General features: G+C 36.9%; 1 protein-coding gene across 1 annotated transcript in view; it reads right to left on the bottom strand.

Moving 5' to 3' along the window:
- MAP3K2 (mitogen-activated protein kinase kinase kinase 2) overlaps window positions 1–23,743 on the bottom strand; it is a 103,527-nt gene that overhangs the window by 10,689 nt on the left and 69,095 nt on the right. Inside the window, exons 6-16 of the mRNA XM_043576474.1 lie at window positions 23,177–23,290; window positions 22,709–22,796; window positions 18,454–18,584; window positions 17,233–17,312; window positions 15,688–15,755; window positions 15,418–15,510; window positions 13,611–13,817; window positions 11,903–12,051; window positions 11,414–11,545; window positions 6,225–6,354; window positions 127–304 (exon numbers count right to left, since the gene is read on the bottom strand). Coding sequence (XP_043432409.1) covers window positions 127–304; window positions 6,225–6,354; window positions 11,414–11,545; window positions 11,903–12,051; window positions 13,611–13,817; window positions 15,418–15,510; window positions 15,688–15,755; window positions 17,233–17,312; window positions 18,454–18,584; window positions 22,709–22,796; window positions 23,177–23,290 — 1,370 coding nt within the window. The remainder of the gene's footprint in view (window positions 1–126; window positions 305–6,224; window positions 6,355–11,413; window positions 11,546–11,902; window positions 12,052–13,610; window positions 13,818–15,417; window positions 15,511–15,687; window positions 15,756–17,232; window positions 17,313–18,453; window positions 18,585–22,708; window positions 22,797–23,176; window positions 23,291–23,743) is intronic.

Below are 23,743 nucleotides of genomic sequence, written 5' to 3'. Positions count from 1 at the left end.
GCACCCTTCCTGACATCTGATTTAAAAGTACAAAAGATTATCTAAGTCTGGCTCAGTAATTTCCATTTTAGGTGGAATTATGTAAGAAGGTAAGTGTTTTCAGGCAAAACTAGCATCAAAACCTACCAGATGTCTGCTTTTCTGCCATAGCCTTCTCCACTAATTACTTCAGGGCTCATCCAGTATGGTGTGCCTGTGACAGACTTCATCCCTGTCCCCGAAAGACAAATGGTTTGAAGGCGTTTGCTGGCCCCAAAATCTCCCAGTTTGACGTTGCCTGTTGAATCTCGCAGAATATTTGCACCTAAAAATACAAAAACATCCTCAATTCATTATTTTTATTGGCTGTTTAAAATTTTTTTTTCATTTTTTTTTTTTTAATGTTTATTTATTTTTGAGACAATGCGAGAGACAGAGTGCAAGCAGCAGAGGGGCAGACAGAGGGAGACACAGAATCCGAAACGGGCTCCACGCCCTGAGCTGTCAGCTCAGAGCTGGACGCGGGGCTCAAACTCACAAACCGTGAGATCATAACCCGAGCCGAAGTCGGACACTTAACCGACTGAGCCACTTCGGCGCCCCTAAAAATTTTAAAAAAACAATGGTAGAGAATTACTTAGTAGACTCTTCAGTCTGTCTCCAAAATTAGGCTGCTTTTCGTCTTCCGAGCAGTACCTGGCATGATGCCAGTCACACAGCCAGGGCTCATTAAGGACTTACTGCACAAACACTGAATTTTTAGAGTCAGCTCTGTATACTTCAGGAACTAAAAAGCTTCGCCCACTGAAAAGGACTGGAGTGTGTGGGAGGCGAGGATGACAAAGAAAAAGGGGGAAAGAGTTAAGAATGTGAAGCTCAGAGAAGGATGCAGAAAGCAACAGCGGGCTTTTGGTCCGTTTCTCTGAAACAAAGCGAGAAGCCCATGCTACAGCTTCTTTCCCTGAGGAGCTAGCTCCTCCTCGGGGACTTCCTGGGGGACCTTCATAATCAACAATTTCTAGCACTTTCCCCACTACTATAATTTAATGTTAGTTGTCTCACATTTTACAGTTTTTCTTAGTACTTACTGGGTTTTGTTTTATACTAATTTTATTTCTCAATTTCTATAAGTTAGCTTTGAGCTGTTTTAAAATTTCACTTTTACAATAAACTTTTAATTGTATTTACTATAAATTGCTCTTGCTCGTGGGGCGTGAGATAGTGTTTGCTGAGTTCCACACTGAAAGTTACTCTTCCCCCGTTTCCATACCACACTCTTTGGAAGAAGCTCACTATGCACAATCCCCAGTTAAGGTGCTCAAGGCTGACCAGCTACATAAATTATTTGTAATTATTCTGCGAGGGACATTTGTCTCCTCTCTCCCATTTATTCATTCAACCCTTCATTTATATAAATACACATATTTTCTTTTGTGTATAAATACACATATTTATTTTATACTCTGAGTTATACTCAAATATGGCATCATGTTTTTCCTCAAGTTGTTCCAGCTTTGACCATTGGGAACTCTTTGTATTGGCTCCTGTGTCCCTTGGCCATACCCTGAATCACTGTGTTCTTGTTTGTTTTGGGTTTTGTGGGTATTTAAAAGCATTTTCTTACTTTCTGGCACTAAAAGGTGCTCCCGGCTCAACTTGTGTATTTCCCACACCAGTCCTAGAATCAGTCATTCCTCCAAGGAGCCCTGGTTCCTTTTAGTGGAGAATGGTATCAGAAATCAAGATCTAGGTGCTATGTTAATTTATTCTTATTCTTTATTCTTCCCTTTATCATTTTAAAATTCAATCTTTCTTCGGGGATTGTAGATCTGGTTTCTGTCTTATATAAATTATTTCTATTCTCATTTTTAGCTTCTTCAATACACATGTTCTTTTTGTTGTTGTTAATTTTTTTTTTTTAATGTTCGTGAAAGAGAGACAAAGCATGAGCAGAGAAGGGGCAGAGAGAGAGGGAGACACAGAATCTGAAGAAGGCTCTAGGATCTGAGCTGTCAGCACAGGGTCTGATGCGAGGCTCAAACTAACAAACCGTGAGATCATGACCTGAGCTGAAGTCAGACACTTAACCGACTGAGCCACCCAGGCACCCCCATAACATGTTCTTAAATAAGCAATTTATTATATTAACATATCTGTTCTAATCTTTAAGCTTTACTTCAATTTTCATTTTTTAAGTCTTCCATTACCTTAACTATATTTTATATTGAAAAAAAACCTCCTTATTTGTCCTTTTATCCTTTTTTTTTAATGGCCTCTAAGAAGGAGAGTGAACAGTAGAGAAAATATGCATTATAGAAGAGAGAGAATGTAAACTGTGCATTCCCCACCATGGACTTCTGTACTTGTCTTTCTGTTCTCCCAGCAAACTCCCCAGCTAGTCAGCAATGACTCCCCAGAGCCTCTCTCCAGGGGAGGGTCCAGGATCCATTCTCTATATGCCATGAGACTAAGCATGCTATAAGGACACCAGTGATCCTCAAAAACAGCACACTGCCTATTTAACATCTCCCACCGCTCAAAACTTGCAGAGATATTCTGTCAAAAAAGCCACTCCCTATAAAATGCTTAGCCAGAGGAAGGACAACAAACCAGCCAGCTTTTACTATCAATGAGATGGGAAGAACAATCCTAGGCAGGTCACAGACTGGGGGAGCCATGGACACAGACTGGGAAAGCCATGGAGTAATCACCAATGACGAACCAATGTCCATTCTTATGAACGCTGAGGAGAAACTGTGTAGCCAAGCTACCAAAATAACTTTGCAACTTTTTAAAGCTAATTTTAAGTACATTAGAAGTAGGCTTTTAAGGAGACTTTTCAAACACACAAAAGCATACACAAGAATATAGTACCCACAATCTTTCCCCACCAGTATGTATACTGCTAGCTACTCCCCCTCATATTATCTGAAGCAAATTCAACACACCAGGATCAACAAATAGTTTAGTACCTATCTTTAAAATATAAACTCTCATCACACCTAAGAGGATGGACAGTAACTCTTTAATATTATTAAATATATGCTATTTTTAACATTAAAAAAAATCAGAATCCAAATAAGGTCCATACATTGAGACTCACTGATCTATCTTTTAAGTCTTTCCTAATCTAAAGTTCCCTCCAATCCCTTTTTTTCCTTTGTAATTTATGAACAATCTGAACTGTTTGCCTATAGCTTCCTTATGGTCCAGATCTTGCTGTCTCCATCCCAAGGAGTCATTCTACATATGCATCTGTGCTATATGTGTTCTATAATTCGTAGCTGAATCTAGAGGCTTGATCAGATTCAGGTTCAGTTTTGCTTTTTTTTTTTTTTTTTTGCAGAACCACCTACATGGATGATGATGTATTATTCTACAAATAGGAAGTACATAATGCTGGACTGGCTTTGTTTTAGTGATGTCAGCAACTGTTCATATTTAGTGCTTACATCTATTAATTCCTTAGTGGTTGCAAAATGATACTATTCTATTATTCTTTTCTCATTTGTTAGCCAACACACTTCTATAAAGATGTTTCCTTTCATCCACTATTTGGTCCTCTGTAGTATAGTTTGTAACAGAAAAGCAGAATAAAGGAACCCGATTATAAAATAATGAGCTGGTTCCTAGCAACAATGATCAATTCGTTTTTATCCTAAGTTTCATTATGAACTCATGGATTTAAACTTTAAGAGCAACCAACTATCTTTCCTTTTCTCTCATCATTTAAAAATTGCACAATTATTCCGATTCTGTGTCTCCCTCTCTCTCTGCCCCTCCCCCGTTCATGCTCTGTCTCTCTCTGTCCCAAAAATAAATAAACGTTGAAAAAAAAAATTAAAAAAAAAAAAAAAGGGGGGGCGCCTGGGTGGCGCAGTCGGTTAAGCGTCCGACTTCAGCCAGGTCACAATCTCGCGGTCCGTGAGTTCGAGCCCCGCGTCGGGCTCTGGGCTGATGGCTCAGAGCCTGGAGCCTGTTTCCGATTCTGTGTCTCCCTCTCTCTCTGCCCCTCCCCCGTTCATGCTCTGTCTCTCTCTGTCCCAAAAATAAATAAACGTTGAAAAAAACAAAATTTAAAAATTGCACAATTAAAAAAATAAAAGTAAAAATAAAAACTGCACATTATAAAAACTTGGGAAATACAGAAAGTAAAACGTATGAAAAGAAAACAACTATCACTCATCCTCCCATTTTGAAATAATCACTGTTAATTATATGGAAATTGTTGTCCTGAGTTGTACTTTAATCTTGCAAACTTGAGATCACATTGTATATCCAGTTTTAGATCTTGCTTTTCTCTTATCAACCTATTTGCCCTGTAATGCTTTTAAATCTGCTTGCTTCCAGCCTCCTCATTTACTGGAATGGCAAGGTTAGAAGAGGACCCACTGAGGGGTAGCTGCCCTCAGGTCCTCTACCTTTCCTCATTATGAAAACTAAAGAGAAACTGGCTTGAATAGAAGTGATTCCCAATAGAAAATTTGCAATCAAAGAATCTCCCTACGTGGTTCTTGAAGCTATCAGGTTTTGTACTTGACAACTGAGGTGAAAGACTATTTCTTTTTAGATCAGTAGGCAGGTACTCGTCCTCCCAGACACACTAGCAAGCTCCACTCCATACCAGCGATCTGGCTCGGGCATTCTGAAGCAGATTCTACTCTGTCACCAGAAACGTGTTAGGAATGTTCCGTTTGGCCTGAATATGGCCATATTTATGATGTAACATATACCAGAAAGAAACTAAATACCCGATAGCTCAAAAAAGTCCCCAGAGGGGCGCCTGGGTGGCGCAGTCGGTTAAGCATGCGACTTCAGCCAGGTCACGATCTCGCGGTCCGGGAGTTCGAGCCCCGCGTCGGGCTCTGGGCTGATGGCTCAGAGCCTGGAGCCTGTTTCGGACTCTGTGTCTCCCTCTCTCTCTGCCCCTCCCCCATTCATGCTCTGTCTCTCTCTGTCCCAAAAATAAATAAACGTTGAAAAAAAAAATTAAAAAAAAAAAAAAAGTCCCCAGAAAAACCAATAAAAATGTGTTTTTATTATTCACAGTTGACCTTTGAACTACACAAGGGTTAGGGGCACCCCTTGCACCAGCACAGTTGAACATCCACGTAAAACTTTTGATTCCTCCAAAATTTAACTACTAACAGCCTACTGTTGACTGGAAACCTTACTGATAACATGAAGAGTTAACACATATTCTGCATATTAAATGTATTATATACTGTATTCTTACAATAAAGTAAACTACAGAAAAGAAAATGTTAAGAAAATCATAAGTAAAATACATTCACAGTACCACAGTTTATAAAAAGAAATTCACGAATAGGTGGACCCACACAGTTCAAACCTGTGTTGTTCAAGGATCAACTGCACATGTGTGTGTGTTTCTTACTGACCGATTAAATAAAGTGATCTTTAAATGTGGGCCACAACCCAGTGTTTACAGAATCAGACCTCTGGATACGCTATGCAGTACAAAGCTGTAGGCACTCTCATAATTTGAAACATCTCTGCCAACTGCTTTTGTCTCACATCATGCACTTCCTTTACGTACCTGCTCCCTGAAAACAGTTGGGTTTCTGAGTTTTAAAAAGAGAGTTTAACTGAGTTACAGATTATCAAAGCTCATCTTGGGCTCTCTTCTTCCCTCTTCTTACGCTCTCCCTAGATAGTGACACCTACCCCCATGGCTTTAAATATGATCTCAACATAAAGCATATCACCATCACAGCTAATCTGAGTGTTTCCTAAATATATGTCTTAAGCATATTATATAAAGTAACTCATTTATAATTCTTACAAAATTCCTATGAGTTGGACACTATTATTATCCTCCTTAAAAATGAGGAACTAAGGCACAGAGAGATTATATGTCTTGACCAAGGTCACAATGATGCCCAAATTTGCACCAGGCCATCTGGTGTCAGAGCCCCTACTCTCAACTGCTATACTCTAATGCCTATGTTCTATATATGTATGTTCCCCTGTATAAAAGGTCTCATTTTTATGATCATTTGAACTTTATTGATTCTGGAACCATGACAGATGAGCTACCCACTTGTGAAGACCTGAACATCGGTCAGAATATCGACAGAGTCAGCAAAAAAGCAGAATTGCTTTCCTAAGATATTTTAAAGGTAGATGTATTAATTTAAATGTTAAATTTCTTAAATCATATCACCTGTTTCATTTAGATTCACAAAAAAAATAACTGTATGCTTAAAAAATACTTGATCACTTACCTTTGATATCTCTATGAACAATCATATTACTGTGCAAATAGTGTACGCCCTCCAGAATCTGACGGGTGTATTTCCTAGTCACATTCTCAGTAAGAGCTCCATATGCTTTTAGTTGGTCCTTAATTGAACCCTAAAAGGGAAAAAAACAAAAAAAAAACAAAAAACACTATGGTATGGTTTGAAATGAAAACCACTATTAAATATTTTTAAAAGGATCTTTAGTTCATGACTAGGAGGCTTTAGTTGGAGAGTACATTAAGGACATTATATGCCATCTAATTAACATAAATTCTACTACATTTCCTGACTCAAACCCTGGAAGAGTATGGTCAGAGCTGAAAGAAGCCTTTTAAAAGTATTTTTTGACTGATGCCCTTGTTTCCATGACTATGTTGGTTCTAACGATCTCCTGTTCTTGCAATTGTGTTTTTTAGAATCTTCCTTTTTTGGGAGGGCAGGGTGCCTGGCTAACTCAGTTGGTTAAGCTTCTGACTCTTGATTTCAGCTCAGGTCATGATCTCACAGTCTGCTGGATTGAGCCCTGCATTGGGCTCTACACTCACTGTGCAGAACCTCTTGGGATTCTCTCTCTCCCTCTCTCTCTGTTCCTCCCCCAATCATGCTCTAAATTAAAAACAATAAATAAATAAATAAATAAATAAATAAATAAATAAATAATAAAATCTTGCACTCTTTGCCCTGAATATACTTTTGTTTTTCTCACTTGCTCTTTTCTATATGCTCTACTTGAATCTTATTTGTTTGATATCTGCTAATTTACTTCTCAGGAGAAAGAATGGGTAAGTTTTCCTTTGTATACATACTCAACATTCTAGTTCAAAATATGTGAAAATATACTAAAGAAGAATTTCAAATTTTCTTATATGCTTTTTAAAGCAAGATGAGGTGCCATTTCTGAGAATGCTGAATCACTGAGGTGAGACACTGGCACTTGAATTCTGAAAAAGCTTCCCTACTGATTGATTCCAATGTGCAAATTTGATGACTAATCACCACTTTAAATTTTTTTTTCAACGTTTTTTATTTATTTTGGGACGGAGAGAGACAGAGCATGAACGGGGGAGGGGCAGAGAGAGAGGGAGACACAGAATCGGAAACAGGCTCCAGGCTCTGAGCCATCAGCCCAGAGCCCGACGCGGGGCTCGAACTCACGGACCGCGAGATTGTGACCTGGCTGAAGTCGGACGCTTAACCGACTGTGCCACCCAGGCGCCCCTAATCACCACTTTAAAAGATAGGAATAAAATGTTTCTTGAAGGATAAAATCTATTCTATATCCAAATGTTTCTGCCTTTCCTTGAGTTTTGGCCAATGGTATACTTTGCCATAGGAAAATAGATTCTTAGACTTTACAGGTTTAACCATTTGCTTGTTTCCACTATTCATCAACAACATCTGGGGGGACCGCAAGATGCAATTCTGCTGACCCAAATTTGCAAACACATTTGTGGAAAGCCTTAGGCAGCCAAGTACCTACACCTACAAGTCAACTTGGCTTTTTGTTCAGTCTACTTATTGTGTCTCTACTTGTAGTAATACCCAAAATAACATAGCTAGAACTGAGCTGTCCAAATAATAAGCCCCCAAATTACTTGTAGGCTGCAAACAAGTGATGGACTTAAGGCTCTTCTGGGCCTTGGGCAGCTGGGCCAGTAGCCTATAGCTGCTAACAGCTCCATCAGTGTAGTCTATTTACTCCTGTGTACCAAAAACACAGTTATCTTCTTCGATGTGAACAAGTGGAATGAGTTGCAAAGTACTGTGAGATAAAAACTGTGTGTGTGTGTGTGTGTGTGTGTGTGCATGCACGTGTGTGTAACAGAGAAATCAACAGCTAGCTGCTAGTCCAGATACTGAGAATAAAGTTATGGTTCTATTCCAAAAGCAGTTCTAGATCAACTAAGAAACAGAAGGCTACATTTGGGAAAACTGAAAAATGGGATGACAGGGGCGCCTGGGTGGCTCAGTCGGTTGAGCATCCGACTTCAGCTCAGGTCACGATCTCGCGGTCCGTGAGTTCGAGCCCCACATTGGGCTCTGGGCTGATGGCTCAGAGCCTGGAGCCTGCTCTGATTCTGTATCTTCCTCTCTCTCTGCCCCTTCCCCGTTCATGCTCTGTCTCTCTCTGTCTCAAAAATAAATAAACGTTAAAAAAATTTAAAAAAAAAAAAAAATGGGATGACAATCTTGGCAAAGTGTGAATCGAGGACACAAAGAGATCATCATGGCAAATTTAATGAGAGAATTATATAGCATCTTTCACAAACTTGGAGATTCAGTTAAGTCTAATAAAATCATATATGTCCAGACCATTATATGCCATGGGCTTGGCATATGTGTAATTCATTTAAGACTGCTGATGAACTATGATTAATTTGGTAACATGATTTCACTGACAACCTATACTTTGAAGAGATAGCTGCCCTTACAAAACCAAGTGAAGTTAATGAGAAGCAGAATCTAACACCTCTTCCTGAATGGTCCTGGTTTAGTCTTAAGATTGCTAAACATATAAGGATCACCTGTCTCCACTTGCGATGTAAATCAGTCCCAGCCAATTACATGGTTAATTTAAAGTTTATCTATTCTGAGAGAGTGCTCACAAACACATGTGTGGGGGAGGGGCAGAGAATCTGCACTGTCGTGCAGAGCCGGACTTGGAGCTCAAGCTCAGGAACCATAAGATCATGACCTAAGCCGAAATCAAGAGTCGGACGCTCAGCCAGCTGAGCCAGCCAAGAGCCCCAACCATTTAATCTCATCTTCAACAATCAGGACCTCTATTCATGCTTATTCAGAATTTTCTATTTCCAATTTAAATAATTATACAAACAGCAATCGAAATGTGAATAAAAGAGAAAAATCTATCACAATTCCAACATGACACATTTTCATTTTTTAAGTTTCTCCTATCCTTGTCCAAATACAGGTACTCTTAAAACACCATCATCATTATTAAAAAGTATTTTATATTCTTTTTCTCTTACTGTAAGTACTTCCTCCAACTTTGCAACATAGCCTTCACAATTTTAACATATTCTCTTGACAGCACCATCGTAATTTAATTCTACCGTGGGCACTCATTTTCCATCACAGACAATACTAAAATAAATATACACAACTTTTTCCTTCTTTTGGATTACTTCTGTAGAATGAATTTCTGTGAAATTACCAGTCCAAAAGTCTTCAAAGTCTTGAAGATTTCTATGGCATTTAAATACATCCCACCAATTTGTTTTCCAAAGGAATTAAAAAAAAACCCAACTAATTTATACTATCAACAGAATCTTTGAAAATACAAAGTAGCAATGATGAGTAACAACAGTGTCTCTATAAACAGTTATTCATGATAAGAAAGTAAAGTTTACTGCTGATCTTGTGAAACAGGATGATTAAAACCATTACTATTAGATACTGGTCAACAGTTTTACTGATCCATAAGCTCAAACTGTAAATTTGTACATTAAACATATACACTTCTAATAAACAATCCACTTAGAGACCCATAAATCAAATGTTTTTCCTAATATATATTACCTGTTAAAGTACACGAAAGCATGTGTTTAAAAAAACTTTTTAAATGTTTATTCATTTTTAAGAGAGACAGAGACAGAACACAAACAGGGGAGGGGCAAAGAGAGAGGGAGATACAGAATCCAAAGCAGGTTCCAGGCTCTGAGCTGTCAGCCCAGAGCCCAACACGGGGCTCAAACCCATGAACTCTGAGATCATTACCTGAGCCAAAGTCAGACGCTCAACTAACTGAGCCACCCAGGCGCCCTGAATGCATGTATTTTTAAAAGAGTAAATGTACCACCATCTTGAAAAACATTAATATTAAAATGTGCCCTACAACACTACAAATATTAAAAATTACATACAAGGAATAACAGTTTGTAAGTCACATTTTGCAATTTCTATTGAAACTACTGACTCAGGCAATGATTACCAATCCATGTTAAAAACATTAGGTAGATGACTGAAAAGGAACTGGATGTTATTTTTATTTTTTAGTTTATTTTGAGAGAGCACATGAGCACGAGTGGGGGAGGGACAGAGAAAGGGAGAGAGAGAGAGAATCCCCAAGCAGGCTCTGCACAGGCACTGAGGAGCCCCACATGAGACTTGCGCTCACCAATTGTGAGATCATGACCTGAGCTGAAACCAAGAGTTGGACAGTCAACTGACTGAACCACCCACGCACCCCAGGAACTGGATATTCTTATGCGCCATTGCTAATAGCTCAAGTTACTTTCTGGTCTTCAGGAATAAACAAAATCTTACACCAGAGAAATCTGGATGTCAATCATCCTAATCTAACACTCAATCTTAGCATCATTAATAGAGGAACAACCAGAAATTGTAGGTCTCCTAATGGGATGCAACATGAAATGCACAGTATCATCTATGATGCATTCTAATAAAAAATGCCACATCTTAAACCTAATTTAGATACTAAATCTAACTTACAGGAAATAAGAAGATAAAGGAACAAATTAAACACCACTATGCGGATACAATTAGAGAAATCTAGGAGGTGAGACTGTCAACAGAGCACCTAGTCTCTTTGTCAAACCTATGTCATGTAAAAATGTTCTAGATTAAAAAAGAAGTAAGGGGCATAACAGTTCAATGTAATGTGCAGTCCTGGGCTGGATCCTGGTTTGTATAAACCAGCTATTATGGTTATTTTAAGATCATTTAGGGAAATCTGAGTGTGGACTGCTATGGTACCTGTAAACCTATTTTAGTATACCTCAGCACTGTCTAAAAAAATGAGTTAATAGGGGCGCCTGGGTGGCGCAGTCGGTTAAGCGTCCGACTTCAGCCAGGTCACGATCTCGCGGTCCGGGAGTTCGAGCCCCGCATCGGGCTCTGGGCTGATGGCTCAGAGCCTGGAGCCTGTTTCCGATTCTGTGTCTCCCTCTCTCTCTGCCCCTCCCCCGGTCATGCTCTGTCTCTCTCTGTCCCAAAAATAAATAAACGTTGAAAAAAAAAAATGAGTTAATAAATGAAAACAAAATAAAATTACATTACCCAGCAATAATTTAAAACTTTCAAAATTTTCTAAAGTAGTTTAACATATTATAATCAAAGTTTTAGTTTTTCTTTCCTTATTGAAGACGTGAAAGAGAATATGTTTATTTTCATAAGATGTACTAACTTACCCCTGGCATATATTCCATAAATATGGAAAGGGTTTTTTCCTGGGGATCCCTCAAACAGCCATAATACTGAACAATTCGCTCATGCAGCAAGTTTTTCAACAACTGAATTTCACACTCAAGTGCATTTACTTCCTGAAAGACAAAACTCACTTTTAAGTCTTTACAGCATTGTTAGTGAAAGCAAAACATTCAAACTTCATGGACCATCAAGGTGATTTCATTCTGAAATTTTTACTTCCCAAGGAATAAACATTTTAAAGTCTCTAAACAGTAATAGACCTTGAAGGTATACTAAAGCAATACTAAATCCGATCAGGAATATAACTGAGTACTAAAGAGAAAAAAAAGTCACAGTACAAAGTAGATAAATTATTGATTTGTTTCACAAATAATTTGTATTAAGGGAAAACAAAATATTCTATTGCGTTACATTTATTTAGTAAAAATGCTTCTTATAAATGTGACAAAGTAGCTTGCAGTGATTCTTACCTTGCTGGTCTCAGGGCTATCAGGGTCAAACTGAACTTGCTTAACAGCCAATTCTCTTCCTGTATCGACATCGTAACAGAGGTAGACCCTGCCAAATGCTCCCTGGCCAAGAAGTTTGCCCAATCTCCAGTTGGTTGGAGCACGAGGTGCTAAAAAAGAATATTTTCTTAAAATGGAATACCCACACAAATGGTTAAGGACTAAATGAGTAAACTGCATTAGTGACATCCTTAATTGAGTATGTGTGGATATAAGGGAAAATCATTATCATCCAAATTCATAATGATCATCTTTGAAAATTTTTCTCCTCAATTTTCTAAGATTCTAAACCCAAACAAGGTTCATATATCCCCATGCCTTATGTTTTCCAAACAGATTATTTTTCCCTCAATTAAAAATATAATAGTATCTTTCACTCAATCTAAGGTACTGTGGACTGTCAGATGCACCATTCCTAAGCTTTATTGCAGCAATATTTGTAATTAGTCTTCCACCTGCTTACGATGTAGAAAGCTGGACAGAGTATCACTCTCATTCTAACAAGAGAAAATCCTGAGAGCAGCAAGCAGCTGGAGCAGGAGCAAGGGTGGGAATACTACAGAAGATTAAAGATAAGAAGGACAGCAGACCTTCCTTCAATAAGTATACAAGTCAGAAGACAACGGAAAAAAATAGCTTTAAAGTGCTAAAAGGAAAAAAAACTGCCCAGCATTCTGTATCAAAAAAAAAAAAAATATATATATATATATATATATATATATAAATGTATATATATATCAGAAGTAAAGGAGAAAAAAGACCTTTTTCAAACAAACTCTGAAAGAATTCATTGCCAGCAGACTTACATTACAAGAATGGTTTAAAGCAATTCTTCAGGCAGAAGGAATGTGATACCCAACAGAATCCGGAATCTATATAACCTATAGTCTACAAAATCCTGGATTTACAGAAATAAAGTGATGGATATATGAAAGATATTCTTCTCTTATTTTTTATCAATTCAAAAACAATAGCTGTCTAAAAGACAAATAGCAACAATGTAGTGTAAGGTCACAGATGTAAAAGTAAAATATGACAACACTAGAACAAAAGGGATGAATGTGAAATATTCAAATGCTGCTGCAATAAATACCTTTGAGCACAAATCTTGGTATGCACTGCTTATGTGATAAAGTCCAAATATTCCACAATCTGGCCTTAGTTACCATTCTAGTCCTTTTCCTACTGTTTCAAGTAAGATACCCTTCACTTTAGCCAAAAATGAACTATTCCCCATTCTCAGAGCATGCCATGACCTCCTACACATATCACCTTCCGAGCTAGTGAATTCCTACTCACATTCAAGATCTAGATTAAATACTATACAATAATCATTTCTCCACACAACATTCTCCCCGTTAGACTACATTTTAGAGGTCATATTTGGAATCTCAGTTGGGTACTCAACAAGGATATGTGGAATGAACGAATAAATGACAGACTGGTAACAATCTTACTAACTAAAGAGAAGGAAAGAATCAGCTAAAGTAATTAGCAGTAACACTGTACTTACACCTTATATTCCAACCACTTTTAGAAATACCCTTTTTACCTTTTTTGAGAAGTTGGGTCTCACCCTGAGGACTCGTTTGGTATTTATTCCTTTTAATACTGTAAAGTTCTGCAAAGGTTCTGCTAAACATTCACTGTGCCAATTTCTTTTACTTACAACGGCTGGGTGGGCTGATGTCCATTACAGTCAAAGTAGGATTGTCTATGTCACTTCCCCTTCTTCTTACTCGACTATCATCATATTCTGGGGTAAAGATACTGCTTCCACTACTAGTGCTTAAAGAGTGATCAGTAGGACTGAAACTCACAGGAGACCGGAAGCTGGTCCCCTGGGTCCTTCTAGCTCTTGGAAAAGTTTTACGACCTACAAAATCAAAACAGGATTACCTTACAACTTTTATTCATATGCTGTAATTCAAAGTATTTAAAATTTGTAACATGAGGAATAGAAGTCTGTCCTGTGAGTAGGCTAAGAAACTAAAATAGCAATGATTATTTGATTACCTTTTTAACTTTTGTTTTTAATGTTTATTTTTGGGGGAGAGAGAGAGAGAGAGAGAGAGAGAGAGTGCACAAGCAGGGGAGGGGCAGAGAGAGAGGGAGACACAGAATCCAAAGCAGACTCCAGGCTCTGAAGGCTCTTAAGTAGTCAGTACAGAGCCCAATGCGAAGCTCGAACCCATGAACTGGGAGATCATGACCTCAGCTGAAGTCAGATGCTTAACTGACTGAGCCACCCAGGTGCCCCTTGTTTACATGTTTGAAACTTAAGAGTAGTATTTTTTTTTTTAAGTTCAAGGAAATAGCCTTTTGAATAATGAATCATTAAGTAAAAAATGAAAATCAAGAGAAAAGGGGGGAAAGAAGCAGAAATGAGAAAAGTGGGGCAAAAACAGGATCTGAATACAAATTCAATGTCTTTTGTAAAAACACCCCCCCCCCCCACATTCATAAAATCACTGCACTCTCTCATTTCTGGATAAAAAGAAAAAAAACGTACTTTATTCTCATTTCCAGTTATAAGAACAAAAGTTAGAAAATTTAGAAGTATTTTTTTTCTTTGAAAAGGACAATGCAAGTATGAATTCCATCATCAAGGAATAATTTTCTAGTTAATATCAATTTTTTCTAAGTTTATTTATTTTGACATAGTATGTGTGCATGTATGAGTGGGGGAGGGGCAGAGAGAGGGAGAGACAATCCCAAGCAGGCTCTGTGCTGTCAGCATGCAACCTGACACAGGGCTTGATCCCACAAACCATGAGATCATGCCCTGAGCCGAAACTAAGAGAGTCGGACGCTTAACCAACTGAGCCACCCAGGCACCCCCAATATCATTTTTTAATTACAGTTTTTCTTTTAAGGGAAAGATAAGTACTATGTGGTAAGCTGGCATAAACCTGTTACCGTTTTAGTTACCTAATTTCTTTCAAAAATTGGGTTTTTTTTGTTGATGGGGGGGTGGGAGGGAGGGGAGGGTGGGTGATGGGTATTGAGGAGGGGCACCTTTTGGGATGAGCACTGGGTGTTGTATGGAAACCAATTTGACAATAAATTTCATATATTGGGGGAAAAAAACCAAAAATTGGGTGTTTTTAATGTTTATTTTGAGAGAGACAGAGAAAGAGAGACAGAGAGACAGAGAGACAGAATGGGGGAGGGGCAGAGACAGAGGGAGACACAGAATCCAAAGCAGGCTCCAGTCTCTAGGCTCTGAGCTGTCAGCACAGAGCCTGAGGCGGGGCTCAAACTCATGAACCATGAGATTGTGACCTGAGCCAGTCAGCCGCTCAACTGAGTCACCCAGGTACCCTTCAAAAATGGTTTTAAGCAGAAAAACTAAGTGATTCAGGAAAAAAATTATCTCTAATGGTTTAAATATGATTTTAAAAATGTGATTTTGATTTTGATTATTTTTGAGATTTTTAACAAGCTGTTCTTGTAGTCTAGTTACAGAAGCTTACCATCATTATAGTCTTGATGGTGATATGAAACATGATACCTTCTTGGGTATGTGCCTCCTTTTCCAAATTTCTCAAAGATAGGGTTGTCATAGTCTATTGAGACATAAGAAAGTTATGGGTTATAAAAAAGTCAAATATCTCTAATAATAAAAAATACACATTTACACATTTTTATTCATTAAAAAAAAAAAAAAACTCCCCTCTCCCTCCCAGCCAAAGCATTGTTTAATGACACAAATATTTAAACATTTAGAATACGGAGAGTCTAACCTGAAAATTCCTGATGATTATCTGGGTAGCTCTGTGCCCTAGGCATTCGTGATTTTGGATAGCTCTCTCTAAAAACAGACAATGTCATGTTAAATGAAGAGAAAGTATGTAAATAAGACATTTAAAATATCTTTATGCAATATCAGTATCTGTATGTGTGGAAATTATACATATATATGAGGTGTATATATATATAAATATATGAATAAAGGAGCTCACTCTGAAATGTCAACATAACTGAAAAAGAGAGACTTCTTTTTAAACACTTACTTGGTGCAGGGAGGCAAAAGCCTAGCTTTAAAAATTAACCGATAGGGGAGCCTGGGTGGCTCAGTCAGTTGAGCAACCAACTTCGGCTCAGGTCATGATCTCATGGTTTGTGAGTTCGAGCCCTGCATCAGGCTCTGTGCTGACAGCTCAGAGCCTGGAGCCTGCTTCGGATTCTGTGTCTCTCTCTCTCTCTCTGCCCCTCCCCCATTCATGCTCTGTCTCTGTCTCAGAAATAAATAAACATAAAAAAATTTTAAAAATATATTAACCTATAGGGTATGGCAGTAAAAATTGTAAGTTTTGGAATTACAGATGTTGGCAAACACCTGTGTTTTAATCGTAGCTCTACCATTTAATCAGCAATTGCAATCTTGGCAAATCACCTTTCTGAGATTTTCCACATCTATAAAAATGAGATAATAGTTTCCAACTCATCAATGGTGTGTACATATATTGCTTAGGACAGTGTCTTTCAAATATTAAATGCTCAATATATAGCTTCCACATTACTATTTTCCTGAATTTCTTAAATGTTTCAGATATCTATCTTGAGGTAGACATGGGCACAAAGGTTTTATCCATACAGGTAAAAGAAAATTAAATGTGTATTTCCATACAGTATTCATTATTATTTTCAGAATTTGCTTCTAAAAAGAAATCCCAGAGGAGATCAAATAGGTAAAGATTTTACAGACTCTATGCTACAGGATGACTTTGCCTGCTACATGTGAACACTGTCTTATTGAGACCAGAAGAGAAGGAACACTTGTAACTAAAAATCCACAGTTGCAACTTCACCCAGTTATATTTCTGAACAGCCATTTCACACAAAAGAAATGTACACTACTTAAATTTTAAATGACAGCCAACATTCTGGGCCACAATTACCAAAAAAGTAAGTTATCTATAACCTGGTGCCAGAATGAACATAATCCTAAACAGGTGAAAACAACTCAAGAAACCTCCAAAACCAAAGGTATTAATGAGAAATTTGATAGAAGTTTCACCAACATAGTTTTATAAGTAAATGTACATTCTAAGTTTGCATTTAGCTTCAAACACAGTTTTGGCAAGCAGAAATACTGATAATATTATAATCAGGTATCATTTTACCCAATAAAGATACTGAGCCCCATGAGGTTAAGGGATTTGTTCAAACTAAAAAAATTCATTTGGCCTAAGTATGGACGAGTATCAATTACATTCCTCTGACATGCTATATATATGCATATGTACCCACATACATTAAAAAATAAAAACTACAATCCATATTACCCATCCAGAGGACTATCAAGTGATGGACAACTTCCAGAGCCAGAATTTTCAGGGCTGCTTAAAGACAATGGGTCCAGCATCTAGAAAAATAAAGAGTTCCTCCATGATTCAATGTGTACAACCAGAAGTTACTGGGTTTTTAAACAGCTTTATTGAGATATAATTCATGTAACATAAAATTCACCTATTTAAAGTGTACAATTTAATGGTTTTCAGTATACTGAGAGTTGTGCAACCCTCACCACTGTCGCAGAACACTTTCAGTACCCACAAGAAGACCCCATATCCAACAGCAGTCACCTCTCCCCAGAATTACTAATTTTTTAATATTTTAAATGTAGTGGTCCCTTGTAGGTAGGCTACAACTTCAAAATATCCTAAGGGAAAAATATTTTCTCTATAAGATTACTAGCTAAATAAATAAAAGCTGAAAGATTTCACATAATTTTGCTTACTGAACACTGACTAAAGCCCCACTCAAATGGAAAATAATGACATTGTGGCTGCTACATTATTAAAACATTTACAATGTTTTAAAAAGTTGACAAACCTCAGCTTCACAAAGTTAAATATCTTTAGTTTCACTATATCTTTCTTCTTTTTAAATTTTTTTTATGTTTGTTTATTTTTGAGAGAGACAGAGCATGAGCAGGGGAGGAACAGAGAGAGAGGGAGACACAGAATCTGAAACAGGCTCTATCCAGGCTCTGAGCTGTCAGCACAGAGCCTGACACGGGGCTTGAACTCATGAACTGTGAGATTGTGACCTGAGCTGGAAGTCAGACACTTAACTAACTGAGCCACCCAGGCACCCTTCACTATATCTTTCAAATGTTAATTTAAAAATCTGAATGTCAATCCCAGGATTACAAACAAATGCATTCATTTATTTATGGATGGACAAAATAAGAAAACCAGCTTTATTCCAGCTTTGTTTATACATGAATGCACACAGGCACATGTAAGTTAGTGGGCATTATCCTATATTCTTTTACCATTTTGTTCACTTAAGGAAGACATGGGAGAAGAGGTCTCTCCCTCCCTCTCTCTCTCTCCCTCTCTCTCTCTCTCTCTCTCTCTCTCTCTCTCTCTCTCTCACACACACACACACACACACACACACACACACACACACACAAACACAGGATACCTGCCAAACCACACAAATCCTGACAACATCCCTTTAAGTGAAATGAAAAACCACATCCAACTTTTGCTTACTTGGTCCATGCTCTCTGGAATGAATTCTCCTTCACTGTTGATACTGGTGAATGACCCATTCCGGGCAACCTGGTGTAATTCATCTGGAATGTATCCTGGGGGAGGGGAGCTTCTATCTCTACTAGTGGGACCTCAAAGGAAAAAAAGTTACATGATTTTATAAATATCAACTGGGAACTAATTTTTGTTTCAATTAAATATAAATACAGGATTTCAGTAACTACTGAAATCCAGTTTTTAAAACTTACAAGAACATTCATTTCTATAAATCTTCAAATGTTTTATACCTTTCTAAACTCCCACCCTATTATAATTATTAACCTCACTGTAATATTCATTTATTCTTATTAGATGGTATGTTCTTCTAACTGCTGACAACTGCGTTATGGGGCTGATAATAAAGATTTTTAGATGCCATTGCTTCTGAACTTCCAAGGGTCATTTGTACCTAGATATATGTTACCCTTTAACATAACTTATGGAAGGCATCATAATGTCGTGGAAAGAATGTGGACTTTATACCTCAGTTTAAAATCCCAGTTCTAGTTATTTACCAACTGTATTGTCTTTGGTAAAATTATCCAACCCCCACAAACCTGGTTCCTCACCTGTCAAAATAAGACTAAATCCCTCCTCTCTTAGGGAACAGACTGGTGGTTGCCATAGGGGAGGTGGGCAGAGGGATGGGTGAAATAGGTGAAGAGGGTCAAGAGTACACTTATCTTCATGAGCACTAAGAAACACAGAGAACTGCTGAATCATTCTATCATACACCTGAAACTAACCTAACACTGTATGTTAATTATACTTGAATTTTAAAAATAGGTTAAAGAACTGAATAAAGCCAGCACGTAAGATAAACAAAGAAAAAAAAAAGACAAAATCCCTCCTCTGCAAGGGTGTTGTAATGATAAAATTATTCACACTGAGTATGTGCTAGGCACATCTGGTTCCATAATGTTCTTTCCATTCCCTCTCTTTAATCTTTAAAAACCTAAAGTGAGATTACTTTCTAAGTCACTTAAGCCATATTAGAGTATTTTCAAATTAGAATCCTGAATTTTATTCTCAGGTACTTTAAAATTAGGTTTTATCACAAGCCATATTCCTGGCATTTAAATTTCTTCATAATTCAGAAAAGCAGAAAATCTAATATAGTTCACCTAGTTAATCACATCATTTCTTATGAGATAATAATCCATTTTATTTTTACCTGGTTTTATAGAAATAATGCTATGTTTATTAACACAGCTCTCTTTTCCTCCAAATATTCTGAAATTAAACTATTTAAAAAAAAGATATGGGGAGGTCATGTGGGCATTTAAGTTTTGGTCAGATTGAAAGCAAAAGGCTTTGCCTTATAAAAAGGGGTTACTGTAAGTATATGCTAGCATTTGTGAGTGAGGAGATAGGGAGAAAAAGAACAAAGTGATTACCAAAAGATTTGAACAGAACAGATAACTCTCTGCTTGACTCTAAAATAATCAGTAACTGAACTTTGAGCCAAGGGTTATTTAGGCTTTGTAATAGGTACAATGACATTATCCCTAATATTTTTACTCCCTCCATATACTCTTGTTTATAAAAGATCAATATACTCATTACTAAAAGGAGATAGGGAAGAAAAAAATGCTATGAAAGTCTCTTCATCTCCTTACTAGATAATTCATTTTTCTTTTTATTTATTTATTTTTATTAAAGTCTAGTTGACACACAACGTTGTAACAGTTTCAGGTGTACAACATAATGATCTGACAGTTCTCATGCTCACCACTCTAAGTATAGTCAGTATCTGCCACCATATATTATTACAATATTATTGACTATATTCTCCATACTGGGCTTTTCATCTCCATGACTTATCTATTTTATAACTGCAAGTTTGTGCCCCTTAATCCCCTTCACCTATTTGGCCACCCTCCCAATCCCCTGACAATCACCAGTTTGTTCTCTGTATTTAAGAGTCTGATTTTTTGTTTATTCATTTGCTCTGATTTTCAGATTCTACATATAAATGAAATCATATGGTATCTTTCTCTAAGTTATTTCACTTAACATAACACCCTCTAGGTCCACTGTGTTCTCACAAATGGCGTGATCTCATTCTTTTTGGTGGCTGAGTAATACAGCACTCTATATATACATATCCACATCTTCTTTATCCTTCATCTATCCATGGACACTTAGGTTGCATCCATATCTTGGCTTTGTAAATACTAGTATAATAAACATAGGGATGCATATATTGTTTTGAATTAGCTTTTCTTCAAATTTCTTTGAATTTCATTTTACCAGCAGACACATGAAAAGATGCTCAACATCACTCATGATCAGGGAAATGAAAATCAAACCATGATGACATACTACCTTATACCTGTCAGAATGGCTAAATCAACAACCTAAGAAACAAGAGGTATTGATGAGGATGTGGAGAAAAAGGAACCCTCATCAACTGTCAGTGGAAATGTAAATTGATACCTTGGAAACAGTATGGAGGTCCAGCAAAAAAATTAAAAACAGAACTACCAAATACTACTGGGTATTTATACCCAAAGAAAACCCTTTTTTCTTAACTTTTATTGGTAATGGGTATGCCAACGCACTCTTGGTTGAGACCTCCACACTAGAATATACTCATCCCAAAGGTAGTTTTTCCTCTAGATATCTTTTATGAAAATAATTAAAGAGAATAATTATCAATAAATAAGGAAAAAAGATGGTGATCATATCTATCAAAGCTATTCTAGGTTTAAAGAGGTACCAATAAAAACCAACAATTTTCTACATTATAATTTCCAGCTTCTTCTTATGCTAGCACTGAACTCAAATATTTACTAGTAGGACAAGATTGAGGTACTCAGTAGAGTTTTAATTCAAAATGAACTTAAAATGTCAATTTAAGTAGAGCATTCAGCTTGTTCTAATGCAACTACAGTGACTGGCAATTTTTACTTTAAAATGATACATACTGTAATGTGATAAGAAAAGGGAATGAAGAAAGAAATGTAGGTTTAATAACAGTCATGTTTTCTAGTTTGAAAAGCAAAATGTTCTTAAAAGTGTTTTCTCAACCTATTGCCACAAGAATCCCATGATTTAAAGATGAGAAGAACATTATTGGTCTCAAGTTAATTAGAGAGATGGAATCTGAATTCAGGTGTTCCTAATGTTCCTTCACCCAAATTCTAAACCATATAAAAATATATCTGAATAAAGATAAACAATTTCTATTTTGCTTGTATATTATCGCTGCTGCTCACATTTCCAGCATTTCTGAAACCAAAAGTAGGACTTATGTAAGACAGATACTTAGAAAGAAGTAGTTAAGTAGCTTCTTCCGGGGGGGCCAAAACAAAAGATCACTAACGGATATATGGGGGTTGGCCCATATGCCAATTTAATCTCTTCTTGTGTTATTAACAATCCTTTTCTGTTACCAGTCTTGGAGTCCCAACCATATCTCTCATTTTGTCCCACCCTCCTGCTTCCTCCCTCTCCATTCATCTGTTTCACTTCCTCCTCTACTTTTCCCTTTCAAGTCCATACCTCACATACGTTTTCATGTTGTCACATTCACTGCCCTGTTAAAATATATTTATACCAGTGGTTTTTGAGCAATGTAATGCTTTTATCATATAAAAATGCAGATTATTATTAATATTTTATGCCACCTGAAGAAGATCCACAGAACTGGGGAGTTCAGAGCACCTCTGCCTCACCCTTGCCTCTCTAATAGGCCTCCTTCAAACAGCACACGGGATCCATTCTGCTTTGTACCACAAGCTTAATTTTAATAGTCTATTATTAATGATGAATAATGAATACTAAAAAAAAACAATCTGGAAACTCTTAGCAATGCATTTGATAGTACTGCAATAACTAAAACTTAGAGAAAGGCTTATGAACTTAGTCCATCCATTAATTTTAATATATTGGAATTACTTCTTTTAATTTCTTCTCTCTGGTTATTTTTATAATTAAAATAACTAGAGGTTTTATTTAAATTTGTTAAATATTAAAATATCCTAAGTATATAAAGAAAAAATATTTAAGCTTGAGATTGCTAATCTTACAACACTTGATGTAACTTTTGAAGGGACATAAGAAACTAGAACACAGGTACCTGGGAAAAATTACAGAGTACAGAGACAGGCTGCTATTTATCAGGGTTATGTTTAGGTGCTGGCCTACATTAAAGGATGAAGAAGAAACTGAGAAATTGTCCATTTTATGGTTTGGACACTATCATTCTTACCTATTATAGAAAGCCGTTTTTTCCTCTCTGCTCCAAATACTGTGTTATCCAAATCTTCTAGTGATGGCAATGGTTCTAAATTAGCAGCCTATAAGGAAAGGGGATGATTAATACTATTCTTCCCCTTTTGGGGCTTTAAACAGAATCCTTCCCCCCACCAAATACAACCTAGATATTCTACACTGTTTGTAGGTCTTATCAAATCTGTTCTTTGAAACTTTATTTCCAGCATAAATTTTCCCAAGTTCTCAGTATTTCTATTAGTTCTATATGTACAGTATATTATACTTACTTTAATTTTGGCTACATGGTTTTGAGGAGCAAGGATATAAAACTATAGCAATTACATTATGTAAGTTTACATTTCATTATATTGAAAATATATCAATGATTATGGAATGTAACTATGTTTCATATTTCACAGGCACAAATCCTATAATCCTTACTGAAAGATGTCTCAATGCATACCTGTGTACTTCCGTTTATTACAAGTAATATCTTGAGGCTCTTCATATGAATACTACGATCCAGCAGCTCCACAGCTTTGTCCAAGTCATCTTGGGTAGTTAATGGAATTACCAACTGAACAGAAGGGAACATAATGAATCATGCAACCATCTCACCAGGTAAAGTCCTTTCAGGACCATCTTCATTACTATGGAATTATAAATTTCAAAATACCCTGGCTCTTTGTCAGTATAATGAAATTCTGAATGAATAGATGTATCTAAATTGTTTCACTCTTCCCATCCTGCCACCACTAAAATCATAAGACTGAATATGGACAAAAATTTTTTTTGCTTTAATCATCATTAAATTCTTCTAAAAAACACATTTAAAGGTTAAAGATTAATTTTCTAGGATATTTCCATAATGTTGCAAAATGTAAAGTATAGTATCTTTACCTCAAAACAGCATTAAGGAGTACACACAAAAACTACATACAATACTATCCTTCATCTGCATTGATGAAACTCTCAGGTTTTTCTCTATAGTAATACTACCACGAATTTGCATTCTCCAGATTTGCATACC

Source organism: Prionailurus bengalensis, chromosome C1, assembly GCF_016509475.1.
Source record: "Prionailurus bengalensis isolate Pbe53 chromosome C1, Fcat_Pben_1.1_paternal_pri, whole genome shotgun sequence".
NCBI classification, from domain to species: Eukaryota; Metazoa; Chordata; class Mammalia; order Carnivora; family Felidae; genus Prionailurus; species Prionailurus bengalensis.
This window is presented reverse-complemented; position numbering and strand designations above follow the sequence as displayed.